This window comes from Mytilus edulis, chromosome 8, assembly GCF_963676685.1.
Source record: "Mytilus edulis chromosome 8, xbMytEdul2.2, whole genome shotgun sequence".
In the NCBI taxonomy this organism is placed as follows: Eukaryota; Metazoa; Mollusca; class Bivalvia; order Mytilida; family Mytilidae; genus Mytilus; species Mytilus edulis.
Genome location: NC_092351.1, coordinates 26,090,986 through 26,107,962, shown reverse-complemented (window position 1 = coordinate 26,107,962; position 16,977 = coordinate 26,090,986). Strand labels below are relative to the sequence as shown.

Sequence of the window (16,977 nt, the reverse complement as noted above, 5' to 3'; positions counted from 1 at the left end):
GTCCAGCATCTTGATGTTACTTTTTTCTTTTAACCTTCCTCGTATTTCAGCCTCAATATTCCTAAAAAATCATTCTTTGATTTTCGTGAAATATATATAATTATTGATACGGAAGGTAATTTAATAATTATAAGCAAAAAGGAAGAACCGACAAATGATGATGTACGGATATCAATCTATTTTGTGCATTTTTATATTCAAACAGGAATTGTGGGCGACAAAATCAATGCTTATAGTACTTATGGTACTTGTAAGTTACTGTGAAGTCTTCCATTACTCACTTTAAGATATATTTATATAGATCATGTATATTGTCATCTTCAAACTTTTATGATTAACGAAGTGCCCTTAAATGCAAGATCTACTTTATTTCTTGAAAAGGTCACAAGAAAAAGGTGTGGTATGAGTTCCAATGAGACAACTCTCCATCAAAGAGACACAATATATAAAAAGTTAACAATTATAGGTCAAAGTACTGCCTATAACACAGATCTGACCAAGAACTAATACAAACGTACAATAAAAGAAAAAAGGAGCATTTACTATTACAATATAATAGAAACAATTGTTTAACAATTTAAAGATACTGATGTTAAGTGAAATTATAATAGTAGTCTGGATAGTTGAAAACAAATTAATGTGACTTTAGTAAAAAATATATAAATAATACTGAATTCAGAAAATTTGATAGCCATAGCGATTTTTTATTTCTTTAGTGCAATAAAAGAGCTGATACATATCACATAAAGCCTAGTTAAATTGTAAGCTTAAATAATAAAATTAATCTTTATTCGTCGAATCAAAACAAAATCATAAACATTTTACAATTTCAGTGAGTAAAAATGTTTTTGAAAGTTTCCGTCTTGAAGTTAAAGGGGCAATAGCTGTCAAATTCATGGTCACCGATTTGACTCAAATTCTCATATTTGATTTATAATAATGTAAAACATCTATCCAATCTATCAAAAGTCTAAAATAAACAGTTTACAGAGCATGGGGTAGATAATATATAGGTTCGTTTCGTGTGTATTTTAGTCCAGACGCCATCTAATTAACTATCGATTTGACCTCAGATGACCATATAAGCGATGTAAACATAAACTAGATTTGCCATTGCAAGCAATAGCGGATGGCACCCTTCCCCCATTACCAGGCCAGCGGCAGCCATTCAAAAAACTTTTGCTGTTTCCATGGCAACGGCGGCCATTTTGAAAATTCGAAACTCAAAAGTTAAGTCTACATAAGCTATGCTAAATTTGTTATAAGTTTTATTAAATTTAAAGCATTTTGAAGTTTTTCATAATTTTGCTGTTCCCATGGTAACGGCGGCCATTTTGAATATTCCAAAGTCAAACCCCCGCTGCAATTTTTTCCCTCCATAATCATATATAACATTTAATGTCTCCAGAATAAATTTAACATTGATGTTCTGGAATGTTCTGTGAAAATTCAAAGTTTTGACCTTTTTGCATTGTTTCCATGGTAACAACAGATATTTTGGAAATTCCAACGCCAAATTCCACATTTCCCAATGTTGCTCATCGTTACTGTGAAGTTTCATTACGTTTTGAACATTTTGATATTTTGGAAATTTTTGGTGCAGTTTCCATGGCAACATAGTAGTTCCAATGAGTACCAAAATCATCCAACACCTGTATATAGTGGGCACCTACATTGTATCAAAATATAATGATTCTGAGTTAAAGCATATCCAAGCAGTTCACTAAAATCAAAAACTGGATTTTTTCAGATTTGTTCTGTTTCCATGGTAACGGCAGACATCTTGAAAGTGCCAACCCCAAAAAGCAAATCTTCACATGGTGGTTAACATTATGGTATAGTTCCATCAACTTGGGTTCATTCAATTCCGAGATCCAGAGTGGACAAAAAAGTGTGGAAGAAAAATAAAAATAAAAACAAAAAGAAACGTAGAATAACAATACGTCACCCCAACTCCGTTGAGGGTGCCATAATAAAGATATGAATAGAATAAACCAGCACGTGCAATTTGATTTTTATAGGTCTGTTTGATTTTATTTCATAGATTAAAAATAGATGTTTCTCATTGTTTTTAACCGTATAAGAATGATTTTATGTGCATCGAATTAGTAATGAAATGGTATACCGTAGTTTCACTTTCATTGTTGGCATTCTGTTTCTTTTCATAACAAGTACACGTACAATGCATGAGTTGTCAATCTCTAGCTAGGGGTTAAATTGAAGTTCACATGAATACGGATTTAAAGAGGTCACTCATTCACTTGCAAGTGTATAACTAATTATCAATGTTTCTTAGCGTAATTTGACAAAATTGAACGTTTTTGGCTGCAAAAAGCGAATTGTTATTTCACTATTTCACTTTCATTATTGATTGAACAGAAAAAAATCAAACTTTAGATTTTTTATATATCTCGTAGCTAGTGCCTCTTTAACTAAAATATATTTGTTTCAGACGAAAAGATATCACCATATCTATCGTCATTCAATACTCCTGGTTTTGATTTTTATAATAGTACTATCTTCTTTTTTTATATGAAATTTAAATAAAAAGGATAAACAAATGTTCACTTTGCATACATGCAGAACATGCGTGTTCGTAATATGTGATTAAGGCATCACGAGCACTCATAGAGATTATAGACGGGATGACAAGTTTTGCACCAAAAATGTTCTATAGTTATATTTGATAGTTGTTTTTTTGCAGGTGGGTTCATTCATTTCCTGCATTGGTGAGTAATAGCACTATTAAATGGAAACAAATGATATATTTAAGGATGTAGCTTATTTGTTCAATTAGTTTATACTTATTATCCATTTTAATTGATAATTAGCCTTTTCCTCCCAACCGTGGGAAAATATTTTTTTGTCTTTGATATTTTTTTACATTTGATGTTGACTCCATGGGAAAAAAATTATTGGATTTTTTTTTAACAAGGATAATATTTTGGGGTTACGTGCCGGAAAACAAAAACTTAATGGCGGTGGATTCTACGTCCACTCATTGTATTCAAAAGGTTTTGAAAATAAAATACCAGCTTAAAAAAGTTAGACGACCAAAAATGAACAGTGAAACATAATACCATACAGACGACGATATGGTACAAAATCAAAACACTTGAAAATAAAATAGAGGCAATAAAGAACCTGAGTCTCTTACTTTGATCTAAGTGAATCTTCAACAATAGCTACTTTACAATATGTAAGACTTTAATATAAAGCCTGACTTCATTGTTGATTTTGTATAGCTGATATTTTTCTACAAAACACAATGAATAAAAAAAAAAAAAAAAACAGCATCCGAAGACACTTACTCCTTTAAAGTAAACTTAAAATTTGGCAATGTATCGTCTCTAACTGATCTCTAACTGATCGTTTCGCTGTTTCCCGTTTCTCTCTATTTCCTATCTTCTATAATTTTTTCTCTATCTTTTGTTCAAATAACGGTATGAAGAAATTGTCATTGGAGGGCAATAACTCCTACTAGAGCTTTCTTACAAATTGACGAAAGGTACGTATGCTTGACGAATCATACGTAAGTCTCGTTTTAGGGATCCTTTATTTTGACATATTTAAATAATAGTCCTGGACTTCGGACAATTATCGTGCATGCAACGACACTTATTTAATTGGATTTTCTTGAGATATTTTTAGGATTTCGGGACGTACGATAGGTTAGAATATGATTATTGATACCACCAGGTCGGAGGAGAAAACGCTACAAAATATTCTAAATATAGAGTAGTCAGACGAAAAAAAATGCCCCATGAAGACTAAAAACCGGTCCCTCCCTCACTCTTCAATATTACAATGTTGCACTGTTTAACCTACGAAAATGTCCAAGCAAATACATTGTCTTCTTTCCTAACAGAAGCACAAATACTTCCTTGATTCAAAATTTGCAGAGCTCAAAATAATGAAACGAAAATGAAGAAAAAAAGATGATCGTCATACTATGCCATATGCTGGTGCTCGTTTCAACTTTTGAATCATCGCCTCTCCCCTGGTAATATGCATTGCCCCCCCCCCCCCCCCCCCTAAATGTATATATATGATACACCGGAGCAGTGGAATGGTTATTTTAGCGAATAACTGCGTTTTGCCTATAGTCCTGAACATTCATGAAATATTAGCCACTGGACGATAAGAACAACTTCGCGTCTATCTTCCAAACATATGTACTGACAAATCGTTATAAAATCCACAATTTATATGGTGCAAAATTGTAGATTTATTTTCTTGATATACAAAGTCTTTTTTCTAGATTCATTCAACATTACTTTTTAAAAACATTGTAGCATCATTTTTTTTAGCAAATCTCGATATTCCACTTTATATTTAGACTAACGTACTTCAATAATGTTGAAATGTTAATCGTGAAACTCGTGCTTTAAAAATTCCCGCGGAAATGTGTGTACTCGTTGTTTACGTAAGTAACGACGTATCGGACGTAAGTGTATTTGACACTATTTTTCTCTGTTTGATTATATTAAAATCGTGTATTATTTGCGGTATTATTTTTTTTTTTTAAATAAACTTGATTTAGAAAAGAATGCTGTTTTACTGGATAAAACAAAGACTCTTTTAACTGTTATTGTAGAAATGAAATACGTGCTCCCTTTACGTTCGTTCGTACCTTTCGTCAATTTGTAAGAAAGCTCTACTACGAGTTAACTGACAATTAACGTTAAGTTTGCCCTTTTTATAAATCTTTTCCTCATTTTTATTTTTCAATTAAGTTTATCTGTACCTTGTATAATTTTCAAGATATTGAAAAAAACAGTAAAAATGGTCATTTTTAGTAATAACTAATATAAGAAGTCGTTTGACGATTTCAGCTATGCTGACTTATTCATAGATCTTGTCTTGCTGATGATGTTTGCTCAATTTCTTCTAATCCATAACATTTTTTAAAGATATACAAAAACTAGTAAAAGTTGTTATTTAAGAACCAAAACTACAATATGAAGTGGTTTGTTGATTTCGGTCTTGCAGAATAATTAGTGCATGTTGTCCTTACTGCAACTGTTGTCAATTAGGTTTCTCTCTATCCATTATAATTTTCAGGAAAATTGCCAAAACTTAAAAAGGAAAACATTGGTACAAGTCATCAGTCAATGGTTATAAATCCTTAAAGAAATTGTCTGATGGTCTCGGTTTGTTGACCTTGCTGATCATTTTTACGATGACAATTGTCTCTTTTTTTCTATTACAATTATAAAGTAGGATAGCTAGAAGTAATTTCAAAAGGTAATGTTAAAAAACTTCAATGAATACTAACTTGAGCAATAATGTCCATCAATTTCTATGAATACCAGAGCATTATGTCTATTAACGTTAACGATCATCTCTAACTACTTTTATGGAAACCTGTGCAATTATGTCCATCAATTTCTATAAATACCTGAGCAATTGTGTTAATCAACTCTGTGAGTACTTAAATAATCCTGTCTAACTACTTTTACGGAAACTTGAGCAGTTATGTCTTTTAATTTCTAAGAATACATGAGAAATTATGTCTATCAACTTTAAGAATCATGTCTTACTACTTTTATGGTATTCTGAGCAATTACGTCCCTAAATTTCTATAAATACCTGAGCAATTGATCATGTCTAACTACTTTTATGGAAACCTGAGCAATTATGTCCTTCAATTTCTATAAATACCTGAGCAATTGACATGTCTAAATACTTTTATGGAAACCTGAGCAATTATGTCCATCAATTTCTATAAATACCTGAGCAATTATGTCGATCAGCAGACACAATGTATCCTTTCTGTTTACATCTGCATCTGTATGAGGATCTAGTATTAATACAAACGTCTTCACAGCCTCCATTATCTACTTCACACTCATTCAAATCTATAAAAAAATATTTATATGATAACGTGCTGAAAAAGGAGCAAAAACGTTCTTGCAATTAATACCTCCCAATAAAATTCAGAACGGAATTGGGGAATGTGTTCGACCAAAGTCCAAAATAAAACCGAAGGCCACCAATAGGTGTTCAACAGAGCAAACACAATCCGCACCCCAAGACTGAAAATTATGACAATGAAGAGCACAAAAGCCATAAAGTTAGAAAAGTTAAGTCAAATACGAAAAAGCCAATCTATGTCATGTGTTTCGAATAATTAAACCTTTTTTAACAGTCAATTTACAAAAAATAAACATATCAATGACATTTCATTTCAACATAAAGTGCTGACTTCTAATGGGCTGGTGATAACCTCGAGGAAAACCCATCCACAAACAGTGACATCTATCCAGTGGTTATAAAAATTCGACAAAGATAAAAGTCTTTGATTTTAAATTACTTTTGAACTACAAAATTATTTAATATCAATGTGTTGTTTGTAATATCTTTCATATTTGCTGGTGTGATTTGTACGTGCTCTTTTTGTATTTTTTGGTACATATGACGTAGTTTTGTACTTTTAACATCCCACCATATATTTTATTGTTCTATTATAATGTCTTTATGTTATTGTTCTATTATTATATTGAAAATACTTTGAACGATAAAATCATTTTATTTCTCTTCCTGTGTGACGTAACATTCAGTTGCATCAAACACGCAACTCTCTACTCGAGTTGATGTGAACCTCGCCATGCAGTGTATTTGGGTTGATTTTAAATACATATATAAGTAGAAATGCATGTAGTGTAAAATTTTATATTTCCCTTTTTATGCCTCTTTGTTATATATTTGTATGTTTTTGTTCTGATTAAGATTGTGACACGGTGATGATGGCTGTATCCCTATTTTTACAATTTACCTATTATGTCTGTTTTCTTCACGCATCGTTATGAATATAATGAAATTTGATGCGACTGTCATACAAGTGCGAGGTTTAGCGCTATAAAACCAGGTTTAATCCACCATTTTCTACATTTGAGAATGCCTGTACCAAGTCAGGAATATGACAGTTGTTGTCCATTCGTTTGATGTGTTTTATCATTTGATTTTGCTATTTGATTAGGGACTTTCCGTTTTGAATTTTACTCGGAGTTCAGTATTTTTTGCTATTTTACTTTTTGATAAGCTTAGACGCGCATTTCGTCCTTATGAGTTCATTATTTATAACGGTATAAAGAAGCTACAAAAACATTAACGCGTACAGATGCATGCATGATGAGAAAAAAACATTAATTCATATTTATCGGTAGACCATTTGATATGTCTTTGATATATAAAAGTATTTGGTCTATTATAAATATATATATATATATATATAAATACATAGTCATAAAACGTTTATCAAAATAATTAACTATATAAGTTCAGTAAGGAAAATCCAACTATTCTAACCCATATATACTTATTTGGTAGTGTGCAGTGTTCCTTGAAACGTAATCGTCCCTTGGAATTTCCAGTTTTTAATCTTATTTTACAACATCTGGTATTTGAGATGTACAGAGGTAATTTAAATAAGATGTATTAACAGTGCATAAAAGTGTTTGCAAGAACACGCGTAGCTTATCTTGAATTAGTCACAAAAGGTCGAAAAGTAACGGAAATTGAAAGATGTATTTCTTTCACTAAGAATTTAAATATGTGTTGCATTTTTCTAAACATAGATTTTTGAATCAAATTTACCACAAAGCACTCATACTTTTTAAAGAAATTCATCATTGTTGACATTGCTGACTGTGTGAGGACCTTGTGCGTGGTCAAGGTCGTTAAACACTCCCTTAAAAGTAGCACTACAACTCAAAATAAGTAGAAAAGAAACTATTTAAACCATTAATCTAACTGCAACTGTATAACGAAACAATTCATTTAAATTGATAGTTATTAACGCAAATGCATTTGACAAAAAAGATTCCAAGAAGCCCGAAAAATAGATATTGAAATCATTCGACTGATTAAAATATATCTTGTTTAACATAAGTTATTATAAGTGGAGGAAATTGAATGTTCGCTAATGGCTGAAACACACAAAGTGCTTGAATCATGTTTATGAACCATGTAACCATCTAGCTGTGTTGCACGTGTGCATTTATGAAGGATTATGAATTTAAGATTTGAATTATCATATGAAGTTTGTATCGAAGTTTTATGAATATAACATTCTCGGTAAATATAATGTAAATATAGGCAACAGTAGTTTGGTGACGTTTAAATCTGATATTCGATGGTAAAGTTTGCCATGCGCTTGGAAATTGGCGGTTCGATATTTATATGATTTAATAATTTTTCGCCTTTTTTCTTGTGAATTTTGAATTAAAAATTTACGTAATTTTAATTAACTTACAATGTATCTCCATTAGGCAAGTTTTAGTCGGGACGGAACTGTCCCTTTGGAATGCTCGTTTATGTACTCTCAACTTTTGTATTATTGCCTTTTCAAACTTTTTATCTTGCTTATACTCGAAGCCTATTTCAGAACCACGTGTCGTTAACGCGGAAAAAGTTATTTATATGTCTTTTGTTGTAACTATCATTTGGTCGGCACCACTGCGGGGCGACTATCAGTTACTAGAATTGAGATAATCTATAAAATGTTTGAACTATGCATGCATTTTTGGCTGTTATGTAATAAAAAATTTATAGGGTGAAATTGAGAAGACTTTTTCTCATTAACATCTTCCATCTATGCATTGTCTAACAGTTTCTCATTAACATCTTCCATCTATGCATTGTCTAACAGTTTCTCATTAACATCTTCCATCTATGCATTGTCTAACAGTTTCTCATTAACATCTTCCATCTATGCATTGTCTAACAGTTTCTCATTAACATCTTCCATCTATGCATTGTCTAACAGTTTCTCATTAACATCTTCCATCTATGCATTGTCTAACAGTTTCTCAAGATACAAATTAAACTTATAACATTCAAAATGGTCAAAATTTGAATATCAAATGACATATTGGTTACTAGAAGAAATCAAAGAACTTAAATCTAAAAAAAAACAATTTCCTATGATTGAAGTAGGAAAGCTATTTTCAACTAGGAAGGAGTTGCTATCTATATAAATTCCCGGGCTCTTTTATCGTGTTAGCAGAGTATGTAACCATGTGGTCGGTATTTCCTTCCACTCTTGAATAGAAATTATTTATACATTGGACCTTGTGTTAACAAACACGATTCTAGTACTGAAAATGCTTCAAAATCAAGTTATCAACAGTATTTTACCAAAAAAACTAGATACAATCGATAGATACGACCAAGTCCATTGTATCCGATTGTTTTGTCACGATCAAAGATGGATGTACGTATTACATCAGGATGTATTTCATCTTTCTGGGAACCAGAGTTGATCCACGAATCTTGTTTAAGGAAGGAACTCATACATTTGTATTAAAAAAACACTCTGACTTCAACTATGTAAAAATCTCGGAAACAGTGTGACATCATTAGACGTTTTTTTACTGGTTTTATTGACATCTTTATGAATTCATCATTTCAAGCATTCGTATGGGGCCAACGACGCCTTTTATTGTCATTTAATATGTTCCGATATTCTTAAAAACAGACTTCACAAGGCCATGTCGTTGTATGACTGTTAATGACGTCTTTACACTACATCAATTGAACGTTGGATTTGTTCTGATTTTGGTCTTAGATGCATGATTTTTTATTAGTTTTCATGGGCTTTGAACTAACGGTCAGTACATGCAAGTACTCTAAGATATTTACCTTTTTGCTGTTGAATTGTATAAATACCATGCAACGTCCGGTCTGTGATTTTGTAAAATGCCTTTTTGCTTTCTATCGATCTGATGAATTAAGCCCTTTTCAATTGGTTTGAATACTAGTAGCTGTTTTTTCTAATATTGGACTGTTATGCCCCTATCCTAGGTAAGAGGATAGTAGTTTTCGTTTATTTCTGATTCCTATATTTGTTTTTCGTTTATTGTTTTGTATAATTTTTTGTCCAAGTTATGGGGAGGGTTGACGCCTTCAAACTAGTTTACCCTGCCATATCATGTATATGCCTGAGCCAAGTCAGGAGTCTGTTACTCAATTGTTTTCGTTTGTTGTTGTATGTCAATTTTTTTTTTGTTCATTGTTTTGTACATAAATGAGGACGATAGTTTCCTTGTTTGAATAGTTTTACATAGGTCATTCGGTGCCATTTAAAGCTTACTGTGCGGTATTTGTTGAAGTTGTTAACTTCAAGGTCAATCAGTGTATGGAGAGTTGACTCATGGCATGCATTCCACATCTTCTTATTTTTATATTCAATCTGGCGGTCTAAAAGGCTAAATGCTTAAAATATGCAGTAAACTATATAGATTATCCCCTCTTACAACAGTTTAAAGTTTGGCTAATGTTGGTATCTTTTTTGTCTCATTGAAATTCAAATGAAAAATATAGATATTGGTTGTGCTTTGTCTTTTCTTTGACTTGCAACTCAAAAATCAATGGTTTAGTCAGGTAAAAGCTTAATTTTTCTAGTAAAAGATAAAAATAAATTTGTAGTCATAGCTAGTTTTTATCTTTTTTGTAACAACACCATTAGAGACATTGTACATATAGCTTATGTATGTAATAATTTGCACTTTGTTAAAGGAATCATGTTTCTGTAAGAATCTGTCTTGAAATATAAATATAAATTACAAAGAGGTTATTGTATTAGGTTGGTATTAGTGTAGTAAAAGACATCTCTTCGAATGTTTTACAGAAGGTATCAGTGTTCAGTTTACCATTACAGATCACCAAAGATGTATCGAAAGCAACAGTCCTACCCAAGATTAGATTACCTAGGTTGAATTTGGAGAAATCTTTCGAAATTTCGGTCCGTTAATGGTGTTCAACTTCGGATTGTATTTGGCTTTTTCATTTTTTTTTTCATATCAGCGTCATTGATGAGTCTTTTGTAGACGAAAAGCTCGACTGGCGTTTTTTTTTCTCCCGGTATCTTTGATGAGTTTATCCTTTTCAACCTGCGATGACAACGGCGAAAACAGGTTAAATTATCGCTCGAATCGTATGTCATGCGTCATCCCTCTCATCCGTCCGAAATACTATGGGGTAGAAAACTTTATTGTGTTGGCTGCCAGAAAAGGGAATGATTTTATATTTGGTCAGCAGCTAATATTGTGTTGAAACGTTTACGCAATTTTTAAATCTGCCGAACAGTAACTTCCTGTAAGCCGATAGTTTAAGATTTCATACAATATTACACAGTGACCTGGTATTAGCATTATTTTTAACAAGATATCGTTTATTTGTCATGAATATGTAGATCAACGAAGTGCAGCGGGAAATAAATATCATTTTAGGGCACCAGAGTTGATCCACGAATCTAAGTTAATGAAGGGAAACATCTCCAGTTGTAAAATAAAACCCACTCTGACTACAAAATGAATCAGCATCAAAAGAGTTTTGGAATATGGATACTACATATAATGAAGTTATTGTATAAGGGGTAATAATTTAGTTAAAGACATCCCTTTGAATGTTTTACAGACGCCATCTTTGTTCGGTTTACCATAACGGTTTCGTGTATTACAAATGACTACAGATTTGTTCGTAGAAACACTTTTATGCCAGAATAGATGACCTCAGCATTATTTGGAAAAACTTTCTTTTTGCGAATATCGGTATCGGTTCTGTCTCTTTGAACTTTAAATGCAATGTATCTTTATTTTGACTTCAAACAGACGTTCTACTATTTCCTTTCTGATTCTTAATTAACTTTTATTGTATATGTATCTGTACCATAATAGCCTTTGTATATGTTGTTCAAACGTCACGGTACCCAAATTGCACATGTTTTGATAGTTTTTTCATCTGCTTTTGTTCATAATCCAGATATTTTTTGTTTGTTTTGAAGATGCATCATTATTTACTTTAGATTTCCACCAATTAGATTTTGAATCCATATTGAATCTTGAAAAATTACTGGCATCATTCAATAATGATATGTTCGCATACTCATATATACATTTGGCTGTATGACTAGTGCCAACATTTACTGATGTAAGTGTAAACATGAAACTATTAGAAAATAATTCGTGTAAGCGTTTTGATGTCTTGTACAAGAATTATGCATATACAATGTAACTAGACAGTGTCAAGCCTTCAACTTTTAGTAGAATGATCAATTTTCATGCATTCCGCTTTTGCATGATTTACAAAGTTTAGATAGCAAGTCATTTCCTTTAAAAGTTAGCTAGTTTGTCATATATTCTGATAGATAAACTTAACTATTGTTCTATTTAAAAACTTTGTGTCATTAAATCGAAAGAATTTGTGGATGTATACACATTTTATAAATAAAGGTACGATTGTCCTTGGGAATTTGGAAATTCCAAATGGTCTTTCCGTGTTAGTTGTTTACCTTTACACGGTCTGTTTTCACCTGGCAGGTATCCGGGTATACCTGTACAGTTACACAGATATGATCCTTCTGTATTTATACATTGTCCTGGGCAGTTGTGTATGCCAGCTTTACATTCATTATCATCTACAAAAATATTAACAAAAAGAATAATTAAAATTAATAACACAATTAATATTCATAAGTACTGATGCATTGTGACGTAACTGCAATACTTTTTTACTTAATCTACTTAGTGATAAAAATAAGGAAATTTTCGGATATAACACATTTACAGGAACTAAATTGTAATAAAACAGTTTGATTTAAACTAGGTGAAGGTTGTTCCTTTAATTTAAATCATATCAAATTCAAGGTGATCCAACTATTTTAACGTTATAACTGTTGTCCAAAATGGGTCTGTGTTGAGCTCTCAACTTCCTCCATCTCTTGATATCTATTTATTTATTTTTGTCCTTTTACTATAGTTATAAGATAAAACGAATACCTTTAATAGAAAAAAAACCAGGAAAACAATTTTCAACAAAAACGTTTATGATAATAAAGAGAAACAAATACAAGAATCCAAAAGCAATAAACAACGCAAAAAGGCAAATAAAACTACAAAGGTAAATTCAGAAATCCTAAAATGCTCCTTAACATATTATGTTCATTGGTTGATGTAATTGTAGCATCAGGGCAATTCAACATCTCTTTTTTGATATAAATCACTGATAACTATCCGTTATGGAAAAACTTAAATTATTCATAAAATAAGATACCAACTACCATAACAAATAAACTCATCATAGATACCAGGGTTTAATTTCAATACGCCACACGTGCGTTTTGTCTTCAAACGACTCATCAGTGACGCTAGAAACAATGAATGAAGTTAAAAAAAGTCAAATAAAGTACGAAGTGTGAGAGCAAATAAGGTTCCAAAATTACAAATGATTTTGTCAAATACAGATAAGTTTATCCTAAGGTATATATACAACAAATCCTTAGAATTTCGAAAAATTTAAGTTTCATAAACAGTTATTCTATAACTATGACCATATCAATCATAGTTCATGCCAACACAGAAGTGCTGACTACTGGGCTGGTAAAACCCTCAGGTTTAATATTTTTGGAGAAAAGAGCTTCATAAGCCTATGGAAGCAGTCTGGTATTTGTATTGTAAAATGTATACCTGTTTATATTCAGTGAGTACTATACCAAACAAATATATACAATATAGTCGATAAGCTAATATAAACTAAATATACTCAGCAGTTGTATCAAAAACACAAGCAAATACTCACAGATAAGAAAACTGATCATTTCAAGTTTATATATCACAAGGAGCGACAAAAGGAAATAATAAGATTTTCCAACTAAACATCGACATGCAAGATATGCAAAGGGCGAGGTTTGTGTGGACGTTGAACTGGTATAGTACCACAACATTTTGAGTCTGAACAAAGTCATGCTATCTATACCATGTGTTGTTAGTTGTTGTTTGTCTCTGTTTGTGTGTCTTTGTTCGGAGATGTCTGTTTTATTTTGTGTAAATTATGTGTTGTCTCTAAATTGATCTTTTGTTATTTTGATTGGTTGATTAATTGCGTGTTGGATGCTTTACGTCACAGTAGTTGTGATTCTATTTCCCTTTTGTGTACAATTATGTAATGGAAATTAACGAACAAAGCAAAGGTAAAAAGTAAAATCACAAAAATACTGAAATTAGAGGAAAATAAATTCGGAAAGTCCATAATCGAATGGCAAAATCATATAACAAAACGCATCAAAAACGAATGGACAAGAACTGTCATATTCCTGACTTGGTACAGGCATTTTCAAATGTAGACATTATTCCAGATACAACTCAAGTAAAAATTAAATGAAACTTAAAACTACAGTATATTTGTAGGAAATAGATGTTGTATGCTTGCATATAATATTGTGCTTTATGTAACGTTTGTCATAGGTATCAAAGGTACCAGAATTATAATTTAACACGCCAGACGCCCGTTTCGTATACATAAGACTCATCATTGACGCACAGATCAAAATAGTTATTCGCCAAACAAGTAGAAAGTTGAAGAGCATTGAGGACCAAAAATTTCCAAAAAATGTGCCAAATACGGCTAAGGTAATATATGCCTGGGATAAGAATATCCCTAGTGTTTCAAAAATTCATACTTTGTTCAGCAGGAAATTTATAAAACGACCACATAATTAATATTCATGTCAACACCGAAGTTCTGACAACTGGGATTGTGATACCCAGTTAGTATTTACATCATAACCCAAATATGTTCCTTATATTGATTTCTTTTGAATATCTTAAGAAGAGTAACTTTAAAGGGTGTGTCATTATTTTTTACCACGATGTAAAAAGATCAGAATTTGCTTTATGTGAATTTTATTGTTACTATATCAACAAAATTATACCTGTTTACTATCTGCCAATGATTATGATATATAATTATTTGACTGAAAAATCTTGTGCCACTATTACTGGTTGTATTTATAAAGTGTATTTCGTATTTCGTTTAAATTGGTTATAGAATTGAATGCTGTCTTATGAAAATCTATATAAAATGAAAGCATGTGACCATCATACCTTGTATGAAGCACAGATGCGCTTCTGACGAAATATGAGATCATACGTTTTCATAACACATTATTCAATTTTTATATGAAAATATTCTCGTAATAAGAAAAATATTAATTTATTTACTGTTAAAATCTTAAAGTAAAACTTTAAACACAAAACTTTGGCAGACAGAAATTATCTTGTTAAATGAACAGTTCATGCAACAAGATATCAAATATGAAATATCCACGTGAAAAATTTTTAGCTCATAAAATACTTATTAAATTGCAATCATTGTTGTATATGTATATCATAGGATAGGAATTGACTGTTATTATTATTATTCATAGTTCAAGATATAGTGTAAACTACTTTTTTCAAATGAATAAAATTTACGATTTTTTCAAAAGTATAATCGTTTGAAAGAAGTACATGAACAATGCCAAAAAAGTGTTGATTGACTAGGTATGCAGAGCTAATAATTATTTAGTCCTGAGATGTTTTAATACAAAATGTATACATATGACGAAATCAAATGATTCAGCTTTCCGTCAATAAGAGTCCAACAGAAAAAGTGTGGGTAGTTTTTTCATTATTTTTACTGTCATCTATCAAATAACATACTAAGTCAGTTTTAGTTTAGCTATAATTTTCCATATTATGAATAATATCCGCATTTCTTCCTCGATATCTAAAACTGTGGTGACGTTCACAAGTTTGTATTTGACCTATGCACTTTTTACAATTAATGAGAGACTATGCCAAAACTTTTGACCGCAAATCATCTTATTTTATTGGCATGTAACTTTACCAAGACAAGGTATTTCTTGAAGAAAGACCTGGGTAAATTGTGATGTATATCGTCAGTGTATATCCATACATTCAGCATAGGTTTGTCAAAATAACGACCTCTTTTGATATATCCTAGTACCCTTAGTCATCTTCAGTTTCAAGAGTCTGTATTTATACAGTGCTTGAGTCTCAATATAAATAAAAGATTTAGGGTATCAATGAGACAGCATACTAACAACAAAAATCACAAAAACAGCATGAGGGCAACATACAATACAGTCTGTAACAGTCAACAGGTGTATATACAAAATATAACGGTAACGGTCTAATTCAACCCAGTTTAAAAGAAGTGACGAATATAATTATTCCGCTTCCGCGCTTCATACAAAATGTACTTCGGTCAACGCTTTTACACCCCAATAAATTTACAAAAAAGAGCATTCAATTCTTAAATAATTAAGAACTTGTTGACTATGCAGATTGCATCCCATTGACCTTGAGATAAATGAGACAACAGATTCAATTTAGTTTGCCTCATATCTTGACTTCCATCTAGAATATTGATAATGAGGGTCGGTTGAAAACCAACCTTTACAAAAAAAAAGAGATGAAAAGTCTCCCAATTGTGAATTTTCCATTTCTGTGTATCAACATTCCAGCAGCGCCTGTATACGCAGTATATATTTCCCAGTTGAAACGATATTCTAAGAATTGTATTTCCTAGCTATCATGATTTCCGTTATAGAGGATGCCGCTTACAAGAAAGCTAAGGAGTTCAATGTGGTGAATTTGAAACCATCCAATCGTACATTTTATGGACACCATCACGAGTTTGTTGACCTTTGTTGAATATTGATTTCACAGATGACAACGGATGTATGTTCCAGTTGTCGTATCCACAATCCAATCCCCTTTTCAACGATTGTGACTTAACCAATTAGACTGTTCACGGTTTTGTATTTAAATTATCAAAAGTATGATTGGAGTACCCTTCCGGAGCACCTGCAATCACCCCAAGGTTTCGAGTTGTTCAGATTTCTATGTAGTGTTTTGTGTACTGTTCTTTGTCTGATGGTCTTTTTCTTTTAAGCCTTAGTCTTACTCAGTCTATTTTGTTCTTGTTTGGCTTGATAAATATTTTGATATGAGCGTCACTGATGAGTCTGATATAGACGAAACGCGCGTCTGGCGTACTAAATTATAATCCTGGTACCTTTGTTAACTATTCGACTTATAAGTTTGAATGTTAATTTTATATTTTCCGCCTCTCTTTTGTTAGATTAAAGGTGAATTGAAACATGCAAATGATGTATAAATACTAGTAAAA

The 16,977-nt window shown here is 31.6% G+C and overlaps 1 protein-coding gene across 1 annotated transcript in view; it reads right to left on the bottom strand.

Annotated features, from left to right (window-relative positions):
* The window catches only part of LOC139485209 (fibrillin-3-like), a 68,399-nt gene that overhangs the window by 25,868 nt on the left and 25,554 nt on the right, over positions 1–16,977 (bottom strand). Inside the window, exons 7-8 of the mRNA XM_071269486.1 lie at positions 12,296–12,421; positions 5,736–5,861 (exon numbers count right to left, since the gene is read on the bottom strand). Coding sequence (XP_071125587.1) covers positions 5,736–5,861; positions 12,296–12,421 — 252 coding nt within the window. The remainder of the gene's footprint in view (positions 1–5,735; positions 5,862–12,295; positions 12,422–16,977) is intronic.